Consider the following 23,662-nt stretch of genomic DNA (forward strand, 5'->3'; position numbering starts at 1 on the left):
AGAGACGAATGAGGTGCAGATTGTGCACAGTAGGAAGGTGGGGAGGAGAGAGAGAGTGTGACCCTTTTAATAGTTTTTTATTTGTTTTTGGTCTACGTGGCTTAAACTTGACATATATATCAGCAAAAATGTGGGCCCGCATTTGCCATGTCAGTATTTAACAAAAATTAACAGAAAAGTTAATAGGTATTTAACATTGTAACAAATTCGTAAGATAAGGTATGACATTATAATTTTTTAAACATGAGGTATGAGATTATGGTTCAACCCATAATTGTGGTAGTTTTGTGTAATATACCCTAAAAAAAAACTAAACAAACTGGGTGGTTTTGAAGTGGCACGTGGGGTGGGATGGGTGAGAGAGAAAGTCTCTATTCTTCCTCTCTCTTCTTTGTTAGAAACTTAGAACCTGAACATAACTTCATTTGCAGACGTTGCAAAATGCAAATCTTCATTCCTCATTTCTTTGGCTTGGGTATTTTGAAGAAAAAAAAAAAAAAGAGCATGCGCTCAGGGAACCCAGAAAACTAGATAGAACTTCATCACTCCTGATGGGACAAGAGGGGCGAAGCCACCGGTCCTGGGCTTGATTTTCGGCAAAGGGAGGGCGACCGCCACTCCTTACTCCTATGTAGCTTTGCCCATGTATGTGTGTGTGTGTGTATATATATATGTATGTATAATAACTTGTTAGAGTAGTATGTTTCCTTGTGTCACTCAAGTTTAATTCTCTACAGATACTATCAAGGGTAATTTTATTTAGACCCAACAATACTCTTTCTACACCCAGCTTGTGATAACCCATCCCTAATTTTACGTTTTTATTAATTTTAAAAGCGTGAATTTACGAAAATGCCCTAGAGGTAAGGACTTTGACTTCGGTTGACAATCATCTAGAGGAACGTAGGACTTATTCTTTTAGCATATTCTCGTAGTACTCATCACTACGAACGCATAGGTGAAAGCTATTTGCGAGTCCGGATTATAACGGTATAGTTACGGACGTTTGAATTTGGTTATTCAAAGCTTAGTTTTAATTAAATTAAATTCTCACCTTGTGGGATGAGGCCCAATCAGCCTTCAGATAAAGGATGATGGAGCAATTAAATTAAAGGGACAAGGAACCAATTAGAAGAGAGGGAGAGGGCAGCAGCAAATTCGGAAAAAGAGGGATTTCTCCCCTCTATTCCACACAACCTTTCTACCCGTGCAACCCAATTCTACCTCCCATTTTCCAAGGCCGATTCTGGCCAACTCTAGTGGAGTTTTTCGACGCCACGACCACCATCTTGAAGCTCTCATTCCCCTCTACAAAACCCACCCAAGAACCACCTTGATTAACCACTGTATGTGGTGGTTTGAGGCCACTAAAGTTGACAAAAATCAACAGTGCTCTGGCCACTCTTTTCAATTTTCTGGCAAATCAGCAAAGTGATGGCTGATGGCACTACCTGGGCTTTGTAGCCCATCATCCCAGGAGAAAATCCCAACCAACCTTGACCCTGTTGGACCACCGTAGGCGACGAATCGACGTCGGGAAGCTTTAGGAACCAGCCAGCTTTGTGGGCAAAAGTGATCATCTTCCGTCCACTTTTGAACTTTGTGGCAGGTATGAAAGTTGTTCCTCTCTTTGAGATATTCATTTTTGTGAAATTTGAGAATTTTTAGAAATAGTGAAATTTTCCGGCGAACCGTGGCAGCCAGCCACCGTGTGCGGCTGCGCGTGGCCTGGGACCCCACCTGACCATCTTGGGCTAATTTGGAAGCCCCAATTCCATATTTGACATCTGTTTAGTGAAATAATGATGTTTTAATGTGGCCGTCACGGGGTCCTTGCATGAATTGATGTTTCGACCGTTGGATTGTTCTAAAACTTTAGGATGTTGTTCTAGAAGAATAATGTGGATCTTTGGAAGTTATGGATCAGAAATCCGAGGTACGGATCTTCCGGATCGAGTTATGTAGGGGTTGTGGACCCTACTATCAATCTTTGACTGACAGTTAACTTTTAGTCAATTGGTTTCAAATCATTCTAAAACGTCCTTAGGGATGTGTTTTCCATGAGTTGCATGTTCTATCGATAAGAATTCTGAGACATGATTTGATAATTGTTCTAGGTGATGATCGTTCATGACGCCTTAATATTCGTTCTAGGGAGTTGTAGCGTGGACTCCAGGTCAGTGGGCAGTTTGTTTTTATGTTATAGTTTCCATAAATGCATATTTACTTCATTTTTACGCTTATATTGGTCAACTATTCGTTATTGTGATATTAAATGTGGTAAATGCTACTATATGGTTAGGATATAATTGTCATGACATTCATACATATTTGTACATGCTCATTTGCCGGTGTTAGTACTCCGCCCAGGGCCAAAGGCAGTCCTTCATTTGTATGTTCACATCCACACCACTTGCTCGCCTTGGATCCATGGTAGGTGCTAGTCATGATGTACATATTGCATTAGGCAATTCCAACTCGTCTGTGACCGCGCCTTGGCACCAGTCTTCACGTGATCATTGTATTAAAGTGTATTGATTACACCCAATCTTGTTGTATAAATTGTATTATGCAACTCCGACTCCTGTGCTAGCATAGATTGATGAGCAATTGATTATACTTGATTATCACATGATTATATTGTTATGGCATTTGATATATCATGACTTGGCATATTTTTGGTTATAATGCTATTGTATTGTTGTTTACATACTTATGTAGTATGTTTTAAGGAAACTATACTTGTTTTACAGCGAGGGGTTAGTATATTCGAAAATAAAGGTCTTTACAAAACGTTGTTTTGCTGACCCACTCAACTTTGTTTTTTGCCCCTCCAGGTTTAGTAGTTATGCTTACTTGTAAACGAGGATTATGGCAATTCTCAGTAGATGGTTATCTTTAGTGGTATAACTTTCACCCTAATTACTATACTGTTCTTATGCTTTATCATCATGTGTGAAATGGGTGCAATTCTGCTCACCTGCGCACTCTTTTGTTGCTTATCGGCAGAAAAGAATCAATTTAGAGACCTAATACATTTGTATTTCTCCGAGAATTAAAACTTTCATCAATTGCATGTAAAATAAAAACCCAGAAAGGCAAATGTTTAAATCCTAACAAATTGCACACAAAAATTTATTCTTTTACCTCTTTGATGGAAACATAACCCTCTGATTCTTTCATAAAAACGTCATATTTTAAGTCCATTATTTTTGCTTTCTCTGAATGAAAAGAGATGCGAAGGATGAGTTAGGGTTTAAGGAGGACAAATAGTCTAAAGAGTTATCAAACTCAAACTTTTCTTTTTTATTTTTTATAAAAAAAATAATAAGGCAAAAGAGGGTAACTAAGGTCCTTATTAGTCATTTTACAAATGGACAAATTTGTAATTAAAAAAGTCATTAAAAGGTGGATGTGAAGAGAAGACATTGGTGTGGGAATAACAACTCTCTTTATTATTTTAATATTTTCTTGTGAGATTTTTTCTATGTTCTGTGGGACCAACCCACATGGATCTCCTCTCCTTTTTGTCCCCGTGCCCTCTTCTTTCCCACTTTCTCGATTTCCCTCATCTCTCTCTTTCCTTCTCATATCTCTTTAAACTCTCTTTGTCACTCTCCTTCTTTGCAAGTGTGGAGATCCGAACCACCACCTTACCACTCGCCGGAGTACCACGACACCCATCAGCATCACAACGGACCACTACCCATCTGTAAAGCCAGAATCAAGGGGCAGGGGCTCAAGCTCGCTCATCTTTTTCTCTCGTCTTTCTACTCTAAAATATGTCAAAACCAGTCACCACCTTACCTACTCTAGCGAGCCTCACAACTAAACCACCTACACATCACTGCCATCACTACCTATTTGTACGGCCAAAAGTAAAGGGCAAAGCTTTGAGCTCGTTGTTTCTCCTTTGTTGCTCTACTTTGCAAGTTTAACCGAACCCTCGTCGGTGCCATGTTCCCGGCGAGTTTCTTAACTTTCCAACCAAGGTAGCCTCGGGACTTCCTCGATCATACCTTTCTCATTGCCTTAAGTCTATTTCTGATGCTAAGTGCATGTTTTGATGGTGTTTAAGTGCAGAAAACCTCGGGGAAGATTTCCCAGTTTTCTGGAAAAGTAGAATCCGTGACCATTTGACAACTCCGACCTTGACTCGGCCTAAATTTTGTATAGATCAATTCTCTATATTCCTAACTTTATATTGATTCTTGAATAATTGAATTTGGTTGAGAAGTGAGCTCGAAATGAGCTCTGGAAATTGCGAAGAAGGCACGTAATACCCGGCGCGTGGCAGGGTGTGGAGAAACCCGAGATCCCTCTTTGGGTTTCTCGATGTGCTGAATCCGAATCAACCCTCTGTTTTCTGAAATTTGTTCATTTTAAAATAATTCCTTTATTAGCCGTATTTTGTATGAATACGTGAATTTATATTAGTTCGTTATATATTTACGTAAATGGTTTCTAGGTGAAACTCATCGTAAGGATCTTTAATGCCTACGAGCGGGTTTGACCCGACGACATGAATTGTGAGCGGGTCTTTGCTTTGAAATATTTTATATTTATTTAGTTTCCATTTATATATTTAATAAAGAATTATCTACGTTATGCCTAGATTAGACTAATGTTTTTAAGAATTAGTGTATTGACGGAATTTATGAAATTTTCATAAATTCTACGGGATGCATGTTTATGCATATTTTGACGTGATGCCATGAATATATTTACGGTCACAAATATTATTATTTTATTGTTGTGAATTACGAAATTTCTGTAGCATGATTATATATATATTACTGCTCATCGTGCATGCTACACTAGTGTTAGTGAGTCGGGCCAAGGCCAGTCTTTCACGTGTATATTCATATCGCACCGTACGCTCACTTTGGATCCATTGTAGGTGCCAGTCCTATCCTAGATTGCTATAGGCAATTAGAACTCGCATGTGACGCGCATAGTGCCAGTCTTCACATGATTATAATAGTAGAGCATAAATCATTATTACATCCAGTCCTGTTCATGTCAGAATACATATGCATGAACTTGTGTGTCAGCATATGTCGATGAGCACCCGATATTATATGTTCATTTATGCGAGATATTGTGATTTCCGGTTGTTATATGTTTTATAGGTGAAATATTGTGATTTATTGTAGTTTTGAAATATTGCTGTCTACAGTAAGTGTTTTCATACTATATGTAGTATATTTATATATTTGGAAACTATACTTGTTTCATGGCGAGGGGTTATACGTTTTTGGAAAGGTTTTATAAAACTTTATTTTCAGGTCTACTCACCCTTGTTTTTTGCCTTTTCAGGTTTAGTGACAGTGCTCGTGTTGACAAGGATTTCTAGCAAACGCTATTGTAGGAGATTACTTCTGATGATATAATTCTTATTCTAATTTTACTGTACTTTACTTATGCTCAAACATCACGTGTGAAATGAGTTCAATCATGCTCACATGCGCACTCTTGCATTTAGTCACTTTTAAGTTAAATTTATTCACATTTTCTACATCACTACACTTTATGGCTTCGTCACCTTTGGTGTCGGCCAGCATAGCTCGATCGGAGTCCAAGTGGATCTTTCGGATTGGGGTGTGTCAAGTATTGTCCCTTGAGAAATGCTAAGGATTCTCTCAAAATTGACTCTTTGCCACCTCATATTTTGACACAATATTTTATAAGGGTCATTTTGGTTTTCATCCCTAATCAACCTAATTGTTAGATTGAAACATTGTTTGTTTAAATATTTTAATCGACGTCCTTATGATCATTTAAGAGATTTAACTCATGCATTTACGCATTTAATGTCCCACAAATTATGAAATTTAAAAAAATTCAAATAATATTTTTAAAATATAATAAAGAGTTAAAAATCAAATTTAGAGTAATATTGTTCTTCACAAAAAGTATTGCAAAAAAATAATGTACCCACATAATTATTAACATATTTTTAAAAATAACTATTGATATATTCTAAAACATAAAATAAATACATATAATTAGCATGGGTACATTTAGCAAAATTAAAAATGGGTACAAATAAATTAAAAAATATGAGTACAAATACAAATAAAAGTTTAAAAGATATGGGCACAAAAAGGAATTAACATATGGGTACAAATTAAAAAAGAAAATGGGTACAAATTAAAAAAATGGGTTGCAAAAATAAAAATGGGTACAAATTAAAAATAAAAATATATGATAAAAAATTTAGCCATAAATATAAATATACTAAATGTAACGTTTCTAATACTAAATGAATATATTTACTTATTTAGAAATAAAAATATTTTATTGTTGAAATGATTAATGACGTTTATTACAATCTAAAGACCTTGATCAAAAATTGAAAAGGAATAAGGTTTTAATCAATGGAGTAGGAATAATAGAGATGAGAATGTAATTTTTCCATTTTATAATGTTGACAAGAGAATTAACATCAAACTATCACAACCCGTCCCGAAGGTGTATATTATTTAATCCTCGAGAGTAAGGAAATAACTTAATTGCCCTTAGACGTTGAGGTTGTGTGTGATATGTTTTTGGTTGTGGTCCAATTCCTAACTTTCTTATACTTTTGGAACTACTTAGGATTTAGGTTTTATTTTCTTTTGTTTTTGGTTGGTGACCCATTAGGACCACACCCCCCCCCCCCAACAAAAAAAAAATCTCTCCGTTGACCCTCTCTCTCTCCTTCTCTCAGATTTCATCCGTTGTCCATACAAGTTGTATGATCACTCTTCAAACTAGCTTCATTTTACATGGATCGACGTCGAGGAGGTTGCTTTTGTGTTCTTTGTGAGCTCAAGAGCTCATCCATACCCTTAGTTCGACGTGAGAGCTCGTAAAACCCGAAAATCAGAAATCCCAATTTGGGTTACTATTCATGCATCGTGGACTTTTCTTCCATTTATAATGTTCTAAGGAGTTTTATGACGTCTACAAAGCTTAGGGAAGAAAGTTGGAGTGTTTTGGACGTCGGGAAGCTTAGTTTTGGAGAGTTGCAGTGGTGGCAGGATTTTTGTGGGTTTTTCTGGTCAGATCCCATTGGATTTAAGTCCTAAAAGTGGTAAGATTTTGTTCTACTCGTTGTAAGCTTCATTTTGGTACAAATTTCATGGATTTTGGTTAAGAAATGAGAAAGCTATGAAATTTTAAAGTTTTTCTAGAAACCGGCGAAAATTCTAGTTTTAGACGGCAGCGGACGGCAGCGACCGGCGAGGCTCGTCGGAGAAGGAGATGAATATTCCATCAGAGTTGACGGAATATTCTAACGACATTAGGTAACGTCGTTAACTTCTATTAAGGTTTTAACAGAATATTCCTAATTGCTGTTAACTGTTCCGTTAGGGTTGGCCACACGTGGGGGCGTGTCTGGCTGTGCCTTGGCCGGCACGTGGGTGGTCAGAAAATTTTTCTAAAAATATGGGGATGTTCATGGTGTTGAGTAGATCACGTTGGTATATTCAAACACCCCATTTAAGCAATGTATGAGAAGTTATTAGCTAGTTTCGTTTATGTGCTTTAAATTAATGTTTATATAGTTGTTTCGTGTATAGGTGAGACCTATCCTTAGGACGAGCGTAGTCAATCGAGGCTTGGGGGCTAGACCCTTCCATATGCTAGTGAGTGGGCTTTTTCTTTTCCATATATACCTATATACTTGAGATTTTTCCCAGAAAATCAATTTAAATGAAATTGTGTTTAGAAATGCCATGCATATTGATTTATACGTAGATCATTGAATTAATATAGTATGCATAAATGTGATTTGACACTATAGATGCTCAGGTAAGTACCAGGTGAGTTGTAGATTGTTTATGTATTGATGATTATGTGAGGTGTATTGAGAGCTTATAAACCTACACCCTGGTGTTAGTGTTCCCGCTCGAGGTTAAGGCATAGTCCTTCACGTGATGTTCACTTCCCGCACCATACGCTCACCTTGTATCCAAGTTAGGTGCACAATCCTATCGTACATACCATTTTAGGTGGTTCCGACTCGTAGGTGACCCGCGATTATTCACACAGTCTTCACGTGATCGTAGTACTTGAGCGTATTTATTTACACCTAGTCCTGTCGTACATACCACTTTAGGTGGTTCCGACTCATGTGTAGGTATATTTGTTGAGATGTGGATTTGAGCAGTACAGGTCACGTTAGGTGACTCCGGCTAAATGAATGAGCTCTAGATTCAGCTGTACAGGTCAGATTAGGTGACTCTGGCTGACATATCATTTTGCATTGATTTATATCACCTGGCTTACATATTTTTATGCTGAGATATTCGACATGGCATATATATATATGAGGGTTTTGCTATTATGAGCATGGTTGTGGTATAGTTATGTATTCTATTTTCTGGGACTACACTTAGGCTACTTATGCTCTGGTTGTGAATTCACACTTAGTTTTGTTTTGCACTTATTCTTATCTAGTGCTCTAGTTAGTTTGGTTTTTTATTTATTCGCATTTCTTATACTAATATTGCTTCCGCACTGTGCATATGGCTACGTCACCCTTCCGTGACGGCCAACACGTCTTGATTTCGGTCGGGGTGTGTCAAAACTGTGAGGTAACAGGTAAAGAGGATAATGATCAGCCATTAAAAACAATCTATAGTTAACATTTTGTTTGTTAAAGTTTGTTAGTCTTGAATTGTAATTAGTTAGAATGGCTAGGGGGATCAACTGTCTTTTTCTTGTAACAACTCATAAGCTCTATATACTGAAATACTCTTGTAATTATCCTGTCAAGAAAGTTAATGAAGAAAGCCTTACTATATATACTAAAATACTCTTGTAATTATCTTATCAAGATTAATGAAGAAAGCCTTTATAAACAAGTATGCTCTGGGTTTCTATATGGTTTCATTGACATTTGCCTAACAACATGTTCAGCGATCATTCTTGTTTTCGCTCTCATATCTGATACTGTGTTCTTCAATCTTGTTTTCTGATCGACTTCTTCCTCTCATCAATCTAGTTGTTCTGAATCTTGAATTCACTCGGTGCGATGGCTTCTCCCTCTGATTCCTCTTCTTCGATCGAGTCGGTACAATGTCCAAACCCTAATTCCTCTTCCTCAAACCCTAATTCATACACCTCTTTGACAATACAGAACATTAGAAGTATGGTATTGATCAAATTGAAGTGCTCGAACTACCTTTCATAGTGTGCTCTCTTTACTCCGATCTTTTGTCGCTACAAGCTTCTTGAAATCAACGATGACATTGAAGCTTGTCTTTCGCCAATTCTTCTAGATTGCACTATCAATCTAGCTTTTGAGATTTGGTATGAAAAGGATCAAAACCTTTTAATTTGGTTAAATTTACTCTCTTGGAGAGGTAAGTCCCTTTATTGTTGGTGTTTCATCTTCTCGTGATCTGGGGATCAAACTTCAACAAAGATTTTGGGGAATTTCTGATGCACATGTTCATTAATTGAGATTTTGGCTTCAGTCAATTCAAAAAGGAAATTAGTCAATGTCTGACTATCTTCAACAAATCAAGGAAATTTCTAATTCTTTGATCGCAGTTGGAGCCATTGTGTTTGATTGTGATTTAATGGTTGCTACTTTTGTGGACTCCATCATGCTTCTTTTTTTGTCCACCACTCTTGATGAATTGCATGGTCTATTGCTTACTAAGGAATTGTCCATGTCTCGTCCTAAGAAGACCAATTCTTTAAGTAATGAGTTATTTCATGCTTTCTTAGCACAAACTCCACCACTTTTGCCAGCACCACCACAACACCAGTCTATGCAGCTCAGAATTAACGTCTACATAACTCTTATTGGCACAACTCTAATTGAGGGGGGAATTGTGGTCACTATCGTGGGTCCAATAATCTTGGTCATCATAATAATTACCGTGGCAACAATTCTCATTCTCGTGGAAATTATCAAGGTTCTTGAGGTTCTAATTCCTCTGGTCTTTGAATTCAATGTCAAATTTGTGGATCTACAAGTCATGAAGTAATTGATTGCTTTGATAGAATGAACCTTGATGTTTTTGGTAAGGTTCCTCTTGCCAAATTAGTTGTTATGTGTGCTCACTACAAATCTAAGCTTACTTCTTCCTGGCTCATTGACTCAAGTATAACATCACACATTACAATGATATCTCAAACATCACATCACTAGTTCCTTATCATGGCGAAGACAAGGTCTATGTTGGTGATGGTAAAGGTTTGTCCATTAATCATGTTGGATCTTCGATTTTGAATACTCCTTCAGTCTCTTTTAAATTGCATAATTTTCTTCATGTACCTAAAATGCAACACAATTTACTCTCTGCATATCAATTCTTCAAGGATAATCATTGTTCTTTAACACTTAATTCTGGTGGATCCTCTGTAAAGGATCATTCTACAGGGATGACACTTTTACGGGGACTAGTTACAAGAGGTTCCTATCCCTTGCAAAGTTCTCATTCTTCTCAAATATGCAAGTCTTCTGCAATTTCTCATTCTGCATTAATAAGTGTCAAAACTCTAGTTCAAGTATGGCATAGTAGGCTTGGTCATCATTCATCTTCAATATTTCAGAGAGTTATGTTTGGGAACAAACTTCTGCATCAAGGTAAATCTTCAATGGACCTTTTCTATTCTGATTGTCTTATGGCAAAGAATCACAAGCAGCCATTCAGTCCAACAATCTCAAAGTCATCAACTAGTCTCTAACTTATACACTATGATCTACGGAGACCATTTCTTGTTTTATCAATGAGTGGCTATAGATATAATCTTCTTCTTGTTAATGATTACAATAAATATAGTTTGTTTTTCCCCTTAAAGTCCATGTCTGAAGTGTACTCTACCTTTGTTGCATTCAAGCGTTATGTAGAAAACAGTATTGGAAATAAAATAAAATCCCTTCATTCTGATTCAGGGGTGAGTTTACTAGCAATTTATTTCAATCATTTCTTAAAACTCATGGTATTCTCCATCAGTTTAGTTGTCCACACACCCTTAAACAACAAGTATGTGTGGAAAGAAAGCATAGCCACTTAGTTGAGATAGCAAGGACTTTATTAGTTGCATCCAAAGTTCCACATGATTACTGGGTTGAGGCATTTTCTACTGCAATATATTTGTTTAATAGATTGCCTATTTTTGGATTGTTAAAGTCTCCTTAGGAACTACTTTTTCCCCAGATTATACTAGACTAAAAGTTTTTGGGTGTAGCTGTTTTCCTTGGTTGAAACCTTATGTAACCTCTAAGTTGGATATCAAAAGTCTTCATTTTGTTTTCTTGGGGTACAGTTTGCAGCATAAAGGGTATCGATATTTAGATTCTGCTACTCAGAGAGTCTATATATCCAGACATGTAGTATTTGATGAAGCTCAGTTTCCCTTTCACTCTTCCCAGTGTTCACTGTCTAAAATAGTCTTACCATTAACTAATTCATTCCCTTCTACTCCCTCAATTGATCTTTAGTTCACCATACCACATTACTGATAGGAGCATATTTATGCGCCTTAGTTAGCTAGTTCTTATGCATTTTTGTTATGTTTTATTCGTTAAAGTAGTCTTTTAAGCTACTTTCATGTGTTTTCAGGTTTAAAGGACATATTACATGAAATGATGCAATTGGAAGCTTTTGGAGCAAAACTGAGCTGGAATGTGGTGTATGCAAATGGAGCACGAGGAATGAACGAGGTTGAAGGTCAAAGGAGCTTAAGAAATGAAGAAATGAAAGTGAAGAGCAAGGAAGTCGGAATTGGTAACCAAAGTTTCTAAAGTTGGAAATTTCTATTCTTGGAGGTTTCCATTGTCGTGAGTTTCTATTCTTGGCTTTGGGCTTTTAGATGACCTAAACCCTAACCTTAGCCCATTTTAGAGCCATTGCCATGGGCTTTAGCCCAAGTCCTTTCCCTTGCCATGCAAGGGGAAGCATTTTAGGCCCAAATCCATGCATTAAGCCCTTCACCCTAATTCTTCCTCCTAATTAGTGCATCCCACCATTCCATTCCATAATTTCCATTAGTGCATCCCACCATTCCATTCCATAATTTCCATTAGTGCATCCCACCATTCCATTCACACTTAAATGCCCATTATCCCATTTTTTTTAGCTTTTAATTCCACACCATCCCATTATCCTTTACATCCACTAAACCATGCATCCACATTCACCTAAATAAACCCTAAATTACATCCACTAAACCATCCATCCACCATAATTCCCACCATCCACACCTTTTCCCATCCACCAAATACCTTAAACAAACATCCATTAACACCCATTCTCTTCCTATAAATACCCATTCATTCCATTCACCAAATCATCTCATTTTTCCATTGTAATACACAAACACTTCCCCTTCTCCATTTTCTCCATTTCCACTCCATTCCACACTTCCATCCCATCAACCAACCTATCCTTAAACCTTGTGCTACAACAACGAGGAAGAGAAGAGTGCCTAAACGTTCATACAATTCAAGTTTGAGTTGTTGGAATGTTTAGGTGTTTCTTTGATTTCAAAGTTTCATTTTAATTCTCTTTGTTTTATGGAAGAGAAGAGTGCTTAAACGTTCATACAATTCAAGTTTTGAGTTGTTGGAATGTTTAGGTGTTTCTTTGATTTCAAAGGTATGAGGAACTAATCCCCCTTTAGCTAGGGGGTGATTCGAAACTATGTTTATATTTGCAATATGAATTGATTAACTTTCGTTGGAATTTCATAAGTTGTGGATTCAATTTGTTTAACCGTTTGATTGATAACTTATTTATGAATGTTTATTAAGAATGCGCGCTTAATTTTCATGCATAAATATGACGCTAGAATATAAGTGATTTTCACCTAATCGTTATGAACTTATATTCACAAGTAGTGGAGGTTGCTTATAAACAATCGCGTTAAATGAATTCTTGGCACGAGTTTCATGCTCATCATAGTAACGAATGCCTCGTCAACACTTATAGTTTTCATAATACTTAATGATCTTTGATTGTATTTTTATTGTGCTGTTCACGTAAAGGACTTTTGGAGAATGTTGTGAATTGCGTTGCGCAAACCCATCCAATTCATTAACTTAAGGAAAACTTGACGGTTAATTTAAGCGGACCTAATTAATCCGGAGTGTTGAGTTTCATAATTTATCGAAAGACCAACTGAGAATCAATCTTGTATGCAAGTATAACATGTGTGGAGAAGAACCCCTTAGCTAGCATTCATTCCATATTTCATCACATTCATATTTAAATTCTACCTTTAAATTACAATTTGTGCATTTAATTTATTTTCGTCAAAATCTCAATCCCCCTTTACTTTAGTGTCCAATTTAGTTAGAAAGTGTCTTAGTTTGTGTTTATAAGTGTTTTGTATTCTTTGAGTCTTTTGATTTGTTTTAGTGTTTTAATGTTTGTTTTACATTTTTGAGTCAGTTTCCAAGTGATTTAGTAATCCCTCCTAATCCCCGGTTTAGAACGATCCCTACTTATACTTATACTACAATTGACAAAAAGAGGGTTTAATTTGTGTGCTTACTTAGTTCGCATCAAATTTTGGCGCCGTTGCCGGGGATTAGCAACTTTGCTAATCTCTTGGATTGTTGTATTTTCTTTTGTTTTTATTTTATTCTAGATTCTTAATCTTGTTTTGTTTCTTGTTTTAGGTACTAGTTTATGACTCGGAGTTCTCATCCGATTCGTGAACCTATCTCGGTCTTTGATGCCGATTTCGAGCGAGAATTGAGACGAAAGAGAAAGAACCCAGAACCTAGCGAATCAAGTGAAAGCTCCGAGTCCGTTGCTGAATCTGAAGAAGAGAAACCCAGGAGAACAGAGGGTGAAGTAGACATGGCAGCAGACAACCGAACAATCAAAGAACTTTCCGCTTCGGGATTGGACAATGCCGCACCCCTATGTATTCAATATCCTAGGGCGGCTCTAGGCAAGACCGATGAGTTCGAATTGAAGTCAAGCTTGCTGCATCATATTCCTAAGTACCATGGGCTGTCCATGGAAGATCCAAACAAGCATTTGAAGGAGTTTGAAGTTGTATGCTCAAGCATGACACCCATTAATGTTGATGGGAATATTTTGAAGATGAAAGCTTTTCCATTCTCTCTTGTGGAAAAGGCTAAGGATTGGCTTTATGAATTGGCACCCGGGACAGTGACTTCTTGGGAAAGCATGAAGAGAGCGTTCTTGGAGAAGTTTTTCCCTACTTCAAGAGTCATTCTCTTGAGGAAGAAAATTAGCGGAATCCAACAAAGTCAAGGAGAATCTTTTCCGGCATACTATGAGCGTTTTAAAGCCCTTGTTGCATCATGTCCTCAACATCAAATGAAGGAGGAGCTTCTTCTTCAATACTTCTATGAGGGCCTTCTTCCCATTGAAAGGCAAATGCTCGATGCTTCGGCGGGAGGTGCATTGGTGGATAAAACTCCTATGGCAGCCAAGACCCTAATTGCAAACCGTGCTCTAAATGCACAACAATATGAAGGACTTGGACAAAGAGACCCCCCACGGCAACACCAAGTCAATGAGGTAAGTGCCATAACCGAACTTCAAAATCAAATGGCTAACCTTACTACGTTGCTTTCTCAGGTGGTGGAAGGTCCAAAAGTCAAAACCGTAGCTTCTTGTGGAGTATGCTCCATGCAAGGACACCCTACGGACACGTGCCCACAATTGATCGAGAATGGAGGGTGGGAGACACTCAATGCCGTGGGATATGGCAACCAATACCAATCACGTGGTGATCCGTTTTCTAATACTTACAATCCCGGTTGGCGTGATCATCCGAATTTCAAATGGCGAGATCCCCAACAAGGTCAACAACAAAGCGGATTTAGGCCAAACCCCCTTGGTTTTTATTCCAAGCCGTATGCACCCCAACAATCCCAACAACCTTTGACATCATCTCATTCAGGTACGTCCTTGGAAAGTAATCAAGCGATGCAATTACTAACCTCTATTTCGCAGGGGTTGCAAAATCAAAACAACCGGATAGAAAATAACGAGAAGGAGATGATGGATATGAAGAAACAAATAGGGCAGATTTCTGAGTTCCTTGGACAGATTAGAGATAAAGGAAAGCTTCCTAGCTCAACCACAGTCAATCCAAAGGGAGGATTCGAATCCGCCAAGGCCATCACCCTAAGGGGTGGAAAAGAAGTTGGGACCGAGCCAAACAATCCCAAATCTGCCCAGGAAGTAGATGAAGAGACGACACAACCTAAGGAAGTGTCTAGCTCACCCACGGAAAGAGTGAAAAACCCAATGCCGCAGGCCCCCAATCACCCTAACTCGGCCAAATCAGGTAATTTAAGTTCAAATTCATGTACTTCACGTCCTAATCTGCCCAATGTACCTTTTCCTCGCAGGTTCATGCAAGAAAAAAAGGAAGAAAGCGAGAAGGACATTCTTGAAACGTTCCGGAAGGTGCAAGTGAACATACCACTTCTCGATGCAATCAAACAGGTTCCAAAGTATGCTAAATTCCTCAAGGACCTATGCAATACAAAGAGAAGAAGGGCAAACAAAGAGGTAGTGAAGGTAAGCGAGAATGTGTCCGCTGTTTTGCAACGTAAACTACCTACCAAGTGCAAAGACCCCGGTAGTTTCACGATTCCTTGTTTGATTGGACATAATCGTTTTGAACATGCCATGCTTGATTTAGGTGCATCCATAAATGTCATGCCTTATTCCATTTATGCATCAATGAACCTTGGTGAGTTAAAACAAGATGGCGTTATAATTCAATTGGCCGATCGTTCTAACGCTTATCCCAAGGGAGTCCTTGAGGATGTTTTAGTGCAGGTCAATCACCTTATTATCCCCGCAGATTTCTATGTTTTAGACATGGAGGATTCAAGCCATGCTCCATCATTGCCAATCTTGCTAGGCCGTCCCTTCATGAAAACAGCAAGAACAAAGATTGATGTGTATACGGGAACATTGACCATGGAGTTTGATGGGGACATTATTCATTTTAATCTTTCTGAAACCATTAAACATCCAATTGAGGACCATTCTTGTTTTGCTATTGATATTGTTGATTCTTTGGCACAGGTGCATTTGGATCAAATGAACGAAGATGCACTTGAGGTAGCCTTAGTCCACGGCATAGGAACAAGAAATAAGTGTGAGGGAGTCTTGGCAACCCACGGCATGCAATCTGACCATATTGCCGTGCCCCCTTGTGATGAAGTACTTGAAATGGTCGCTGCCCTCGAGTCATTGCCCTTCCACTCTGGTAAGTCTCCAATCTCACTTTTAGATTCGGTTTTGACTAACAAGTTACTTCCATCAACTGAGCAGCCACCTACACTTGAGTTAAAGCCATTACCTAGTCACTTGAAGTATGTGTTCTTGGGCCAAGATCAAACGCTACCCGTCATCATTTCAAACTTACTCACGGCTCAAGAAGAAGACAAGTTGATAAGGGTGTTAAAAGAGCACAAATCTGCCATTGGATGGACTTTGGAGGATATCAAAGGCATTAGTCCCACCACGTGCATGCATCGCATCCTTTTGGAGGAGGAAGCCAAGCCATCTCGTGAAGCTCAACGTCGCCTTAATCCACCTATGATGGAAGTAGTGAAAAAGGAGGTTATAAAATTACTTGATTGTGGTGTTATATATCCTATTTCTGATAGTCGTTGGGTGTCACCTGTGCAGGTTGTTCCAAAGAAGTCTGGCATCACAGTGGTGAAGAATGAAGAACAAGAGCTTGTCCCCACTCGTGTTGTGACTGGTTGGCGTGTTTGCATTGATTACAGGAAGTTAAATGCCATGACAAGGAAGGATCACTTTCCATTACCATTCCTCGACCAAATGTTGAAAAGGTTAGCCGGTTATGAATTTTATTGCTTTCTTGATGGATATTCCGGATATAACCAGATTGTGATCGCTCCGGAGGACCAAGAGAAGACAACATTTACGTGCCCCTTTGGCACTTTTGCATATAGACGCATGCCATTTGGTTTGTGCAATGCTCCGGCGACGTTTCAACGATGCATGGTGAGTATATTCTCTGATTATGTGGAGAAGATTATTGAGATATTCATGGATGATTTTAGCGTGTTTGGCAATTCATTTGATCATTGCTTGAATAATCTGACTTTAATCTTGAAACGTTGTGTTGAAACGAATCTTGTACTTAATTGGGAAAAATGCCACTTCATGGTTAAGCAAGGTATTGTTCTAGGCCATATCATTTCTGAAAAAGGCATTGAAGTAGATAAATCTAAGGTAGACCTTGTTCGCCACTTACCCTCTCCAACTTCGGTTAGAGAGGTTCGTTCGTTTCTTGGCCACGCAGGTTTTTATAGGCGTTTCATTAAGGATTTCTCCAAGATTGCACAGCCACTATGCCGGTTGCTTCAAAAAGAGGTGGTTTTCAAGTTTGATGAAGCATGCTCCACGGCATTCAAGCACTTGAAGGAAGCTCTCACTTCGGCTCCTATTATCACACCTCCAGATTGGAGCCTTCCATTCGAGTTAATGTGTGATGCGTCGGACTATGCCATTGGTGCTGTTTTGGGACAGCGAAAGAACAAGCAACCCCACGTTATCTATTATGCTTCTAGGACACTAAATGATGCTCAATTAAATTATTCAACCACTGAGAAAGAATTACTTGCTGTGGTTTTTGCATTAGATAAGTTCCGATCTTACTTACTTGGTACTAAAGTTGTTATTTTTACTGATCATACAGCTCTCAAATATTTGCTCACGAAAAAGGAGGCCAAGCCTAGATTGATTCGATGGATGTTGCTTCTACAAGAGTTTGACATTGAGATTCGGGATAAGAAGGGCGTGGAGAATGTGGTGGCTGACCACCTAAGCTGAATGGTGCATGAGGAAGCAATGCCAATTTCTGAAACCTTTCCCGATGAACAATTAATGTCTATCCAGGTAAGTGAGCCTTGGTACGCAGATTTGGTGAACTTTTTGGTGTCTAAACATACCCCTAGCACACTTAATAGGAATCAATGTGATAAGCTTAGAAAGGATGCTAGGTTTTATGTTTGGGATGACCCATACCTTTGGAAATTTTGTCCCGATCAGATTGTCCGACGTTGTGTGAATGAATCTGAGTTTCAATCTATTTTAACATTTTGTCATTCATATGCATGTGGGGGACATTTTGGCACCCAACGCACTGCCCTTAAAGTCTTAGAATGTGGGTTTTATTGGCCAACCATCTTTAGGGATGCTAGGACGTTTTGCCTTACATGTGATCGGTGTCAAAGAATGGGTAATATAAATGCTAAGGATCAAATGCCACAAACCCCTATACTTTCTGTTGAAATATTTGATGTGTGGGGCATTGATTTTATGGGTCCTTTTCCTTCATCACATGGTTTTCTCTATATCTTGTTGGCGGTGGATTATGTTTCCAAATGGGTGGAAGCAAAAGCCACCCGTACTAACGATTCCAAGGTAGTTGCAGATTTTGTGAAGTCTAACATTTTTGCTAGGTTCGGAATGCCTCGAGCTCTTATAAGTGATGGAGGCTCACATTTCTGTAATCGTACAATTGAGGCCTTGCTCAAGAAGTACAACGTTACACATAGGGTGTCCACACCCTATCATCCTCAAACAAGCGGGCAAGCCGAGGTGTCGAATCAGGAGATAAAACAGATTCTTGAGAAGACAGTGGGTCCAACAAGAAAAGATTGGAGCTTAAGGCTAGAAGATGCATTGTGGGCTTATAGGACCGCCTACAAAACACCCATAGGAATGTCCCCCTTTCGGCTTGTTTATGGCAAGCCATGTCACTTACCTGTGGAGTTGGAGCACAAGGCTCATTGGGCCGTGAGGAAGTTCAACATGGATGTGGATGCAGCGGGAATTCATCGTAAGCTTCAATTGAATGAACTTGAGGAGATACGGAATGAAGCTTATGAGAATGCTCGCCTTTACAAGGAAAAGACGAAGGCCTTTCATGATAAGATGATTCGCACCAAGTCCTTCTCTGTTGGACAGAAAGTGTTGTTGTTTAATTCTCGTCTTCGTCTATTTCCGGGTAAGTTACGTTCACGTTGGATTGGACCCTTTGTTATTACTAACGTTTTTCCTCATGGTGCAGTCCAAGTTCGTAGCTTCAAAACAGGTCAAGAGTTTAAGGTGAACGGGCATCGTTTGAAGGCCTATTATGAGAACTTTGTGGAGCACACCGTGGATGACACCCCCTTGGGTACCGTAGGCTCCAATTTGGAGTAAATGGATTCTTCGTCCGGCTGCAAGACGTAAAAGAAAGCGCTACTTGGGAGGCAACCCAATACAGTGAATAAAGCTTGTTTATTAATTTCCGAGTGTTTAAAAAAAAAAAAAAAAAAAAAATGGCAGAAAGATGAAGCCTCACTGCAATCACCAAGGAGAAGATGGAATTTACACTCCATAACCAGATTTGCATCTCTAAAACTCTTCTCTTTGATAGATACATTCTGCCATGTTTAGTATGTTTAGTTGCTGTTTTATATGTTTTCTTTTGTTTGGTGTGTTTTAAGCTTAAAACATTGAGGACAATGTTTGATTTAAGTGTGGGGGGGTAACTAAGTATGTTGATGCAAAATTTGTTGGATTTTATCACCCATAATTTCAAGTGTTGTTCCTTGCTGTTTTAAAATGTTTTTAAACTGTTTTAGTGTGTTTTGACTTAAAAATTCGAAAATCCCATAAAAATTTGAAAAATTGTTTTGAAAAACCCAAAAAGAGTTGTTTTAAAGTTGTTTTTGTGTGTTTGTGTCGTAGGTCACCTTCCAACGCAATGATGAGGATTTGGTTTTTAATTGCATGATGGTTAAAGAAAGTTACAAACATGGATGGACGTTTGATATACTCTTTGGTTTATGCTTGGTTGTAGTTATAGTTCACGAATTCACATGCAATCACAAAGAAAAAAATTAGTTTTTATAACATGCTTGAAGGAATGAGCTCAAACTAACACTACATCCCTGTGAGACTTGAGCTTAAACGTTTATTTGGAGAGTTAAAATCTGTGCATTCTTTGTTTTCTAAAGTCGTTGCATGATCTCATTATTCTTTGATTGGTTGCTACTTAGAAGGCGTTTCATCACTTAGTTCCAAATGCTAGAACTCATGCCCATTTCATTCAAAGCATGTCATTGATTTGCATAACACGTATTCAAGATGAAGTTGTGTAGTGAACACCATAGCCAAATTGCCATATTTCCCTTTTCATTTGTTTTATAGGATTTAACCCCGTTGAGCCTTGTGTAGCCTACTTTCTTTGTTAACCCACATTATCTTCACCTAACCTAGATTAGGACCATCCGTACCCTTGTTCTTGAAGCATAGTAAGCATGAATGAATTCCCTTTGATTAATGTGTGCAGAAAATAAGTGTGGGGGAAAGTGTATTCATGTGAGTTTTTGTGCCATAGGCACGGTAAAAAAAAAAAAAAAAAAAAAAAAAGAAAAGAAAAAAATGGAAAAAGAGTTGAAAATAGTTGAAAAGTATTGGTTGTTGAAGTAAGGGCCCAAAACAATGAATTAGGCCCTAAGAGTTGTTTGAATCTCCCCTATTTGTTTAAAAGTTGATTTCTGCATTCTAAGGGAATTCTAGGTCTTAATTTCATTACTTTACTTATTATTGCTTAAAGAACGTTTGTTATTCCTTACCTTCCCTTGTTAGCCAAAACCCCAAGCCCCGTTACAACCCTTGACTTCTATCTTGAGTATTGTGCATTTCAAATGTGGAGTTTGAATTTGGTATGAGCATATGGTGTCACTGGTTCTCGCATCTAAGTAGTAGCATCCCATTCATGAGATCATATCCATACACGTCTAATTACTCCCGAAATTGCTTTCCTTGTATAACGTATGTGAGTACTAGTCTTTCATGTTTACATCAATCTTCTCACATATAACTAGTGTAGAGTGTGTAGTCAGAAAATTTGAGTGAAAATTGAGTGCATAACGAGTGAGGAATTGAGGGAATTCTCTAAGGCATGTTACTACATTCAAAATATGTTTTAATTGATTAAATGCGAACTAGTGAATGGTGACTATGATTAAGTATGTGCTTGAGGGAAAGGAAGACTAAAAGTCATGTGAGTAATGAATTTTGACATGTCATGTTTCATTGGAAATCCCTGAGGCGAACGTTGGAAGGTTTAGTTTTTGGTTTTGGTTAGTTTGTTTCGTTTTGTTTTCTTTCTTTTGTTTGTTTTGCTCGAGGACTAGCAAAAGCTAAGTGTGGGGGAATTTGATAGGAGCATATTTATGCGCCTTAGTTAGCTAGTTCTTATGCATTTTTGTTATGTTTTATTCGTTAAAGTAGTCTTTTAAGCTACTTTCATGTGTTTTCAGGTTTAAAGGACATATTACATGAAATTGGGAGCTTTTGGAGCAAAACTGAGCTGGAATGTGGTGTATGCAAATGGAGCACGAGGAATGAACGAGGTTGAAGGTCAAAGGAGCTTAAGAAATGAAGAAATGAAAGTGAAGAGCAAGGAAGTCGGAATTGGTAACCAAAGTTTCTAAAGTTGGAAGTTTCTATTCTTGGAGGTTTCCATTGTCGTGAGTTTCTATTCTTGGCTTTGGGCTTTTAGATGACCTAAACCCTAACCTTAGCCCATTTTAGAGCCATTGCCATGGGCTTTAGCCCAAGTCCTTTCCCTTGCCATGCAAGGGGAGGCATTTTAGGCCCAAATCCATGCATTAAACCCTTCACCCTAATTGGCCCAAATCCATGCATTAAACCCTTCACCCTAATTCTTCCTCCTAATTAGTGCATCCCACCATTCCATTCCATAATTTCCATTAGTGCATCCCACCATTCCATTCCATAATTTCCATTAGTGCATCCCACCATTCCATTCACACTTAAATGCCCATTATCCCATTTTTTTTAGCTTTTAATTCCACACCATCCCATTATCCTTTACATCCACTAAACCATGCATCCACATTCACCTAAATAAACCCTAAATTACATCCACTAAACCATCCATCCACCATAATTCCCACCATCCACACCTTTTTCCATCCACCAAATACCTTAAACAAACATCCATTAACACCCATTCTCTTCCTATAAATACCCATTCATTCCATTCACCAAATCATCTCATTTTTCCATTGTAATACACAAACACTTCCCCTTCTCCATTTTCTCCATTTCCACTCCATTCCACACTTCCATCCCATCAACCAACCTATCCTTAAACCTTGTGCTACAACAACGAGGAAGAGAAGAGTGCCTAAACGTTCATACAATTCAAGTTTGAGTTGTTGGAATGTTTAGGTGTTTCTTTGATTTCAAAGTTTCATTTTAATTCTCTTTGTTTTATGGAAGAGAAGAGTGCTTAAACGTTCATACAATTCAAGTTTTGAGTTGTTGGAATGTTTAGGTGTTTCTTTGATTTCAAAGGTATGAGGAACTAATCCCCCTTTAGCTAGGGGGTGATTCGAAACTATGTTTATATTTGCAATATGAATTGATTAACTTTCGTTGGAATTTCATAAGTTGTGGATTCAATTTGTTTAACCGTTTGATTGATAACTTATTTATGAATGTTTATTAAGAATGCGCGCTTAATTTTCATGCATAAATATGACGCTAGAATATAAGTGATTTTCACCTAATCGTTATGAACTTATATTCACAAGTAGTGGAGGTTGCTTATAAACAATCGCGTTAAATGAATTCTTGGCACGAGTTTCATGCTCATCATAGTAACGAATGCCTCGTCAACACTTATAGTTTTCATAATACTTAATGATCTTTGATTGTATCTTTATTGTGCTGTTCACGTAAAGGACTTTTGGAGAATGTTGTGAATTGCGTTGCGCAAACCCATCCAATTCATTAACTTAAGGAAAACTTGACGGTTAATTTAAGCGGACCTAATTAATCCGGAGTGTTGAGTTTCATAATTTATCGAAAGACCAATTGAGAATCAATCTTGTATGCAAGTATAACATGTGTGGAGAAGAACCCCTTAGCTAGCATTCATTCCATATTTCATCACATTCATATTTAAATTCTACCTTTAAATTACAATTTGTGCATTTAATTTATTTTCGTCAAAATCTCAATCCCCCTTTACTTTAGTGTCCAATTTAGTTAGAAAGTGTCTTAGTTTGTGTTTATAAGTGTTTTGTATTCTTTGAGTCTTTTGATTTGTTTTAGTGTTTTAATGTTTGTTTTACATTTTTGAGTCAGTTTCCAAGTGATTTAGTAATCCCTCCTAATCCCCGGTTTAGAACGATCCCTACTTATACTTATACTACAATTGACAAAAAGAGGGTTTAATTTGTGTGCTTACTTAGTTCGCATCACTTATATGTACATGCTCACCTCCCATTGCAGGACGCGTTTTGGGAACTCACTGGCTCCGGATCCCATAAGAACTTCGAAGTTAAGCGAGTTTGGGCAAGAGCAGTCCTAGGATGGGTGACCCCCTAGGAAGTTATCATGCCGAAACCCAAGAACAAATCCGCAAGGGCAGGGCCCAAAGAGGACAATATCTTGCTACTCGAACTGGGATGTGACAATTTGGTATCAAAGCCACTCCTTGGTCGGAAGTGTGCCGATGATGATGTCGGGCCCCTAAAGTGGGTGGGCTATAGTGTCCCACATCACCCAGGGGAAAGGATCATCTATGCCTTATATGTACATGCTCACCTCTGATTGCAAGACTCGTTTTCGAAACTCACTGGCTT

The 23,662-nt window shown here is 38.2% G+C and overlaps 1 protein-coding gene across 1 annotated transcript; it reads left to right on the plus strand.

The window, feature by feature from the left end:
- Positions 1–13,931: 13,931 nt before the first annotated feature.
- LOC125479609 lies at positions 13,932–16,025 on the plus strand (the record flags this gene model as incomplete). Its single annotated transcript, XM_048589137.1, has 2 exons — positions 13,932–14,423; positions 15,318–16,025. Coding segments are annotated over 2 exons (1,200 nt in total), but the record flags the coding sequence as incomplete, so codon positions are not given.
- Between the last annotated feature and the right edge of the window lie 7,637 nt (positions 16,026–23,662).

This window comes from the organism of the source record quoted next, unplaced genomic scaffold, assembly GCF_019419815.1.
Source record: "Pyrus x bretschneideri cultivar Hongxiangsu unplaced genomic scaffold, Pyrus_bretschneideri_v1 Contig3, whole genome shotgun sequence".
NCBI classification, from domain to species: domain Eukaryota; kingdom Viridiplantae; phylum Streptophyta; class Magnoliopsida; order Rosales; family Rosaceae; genus Pyrus; species Pyrus x bretschneideri.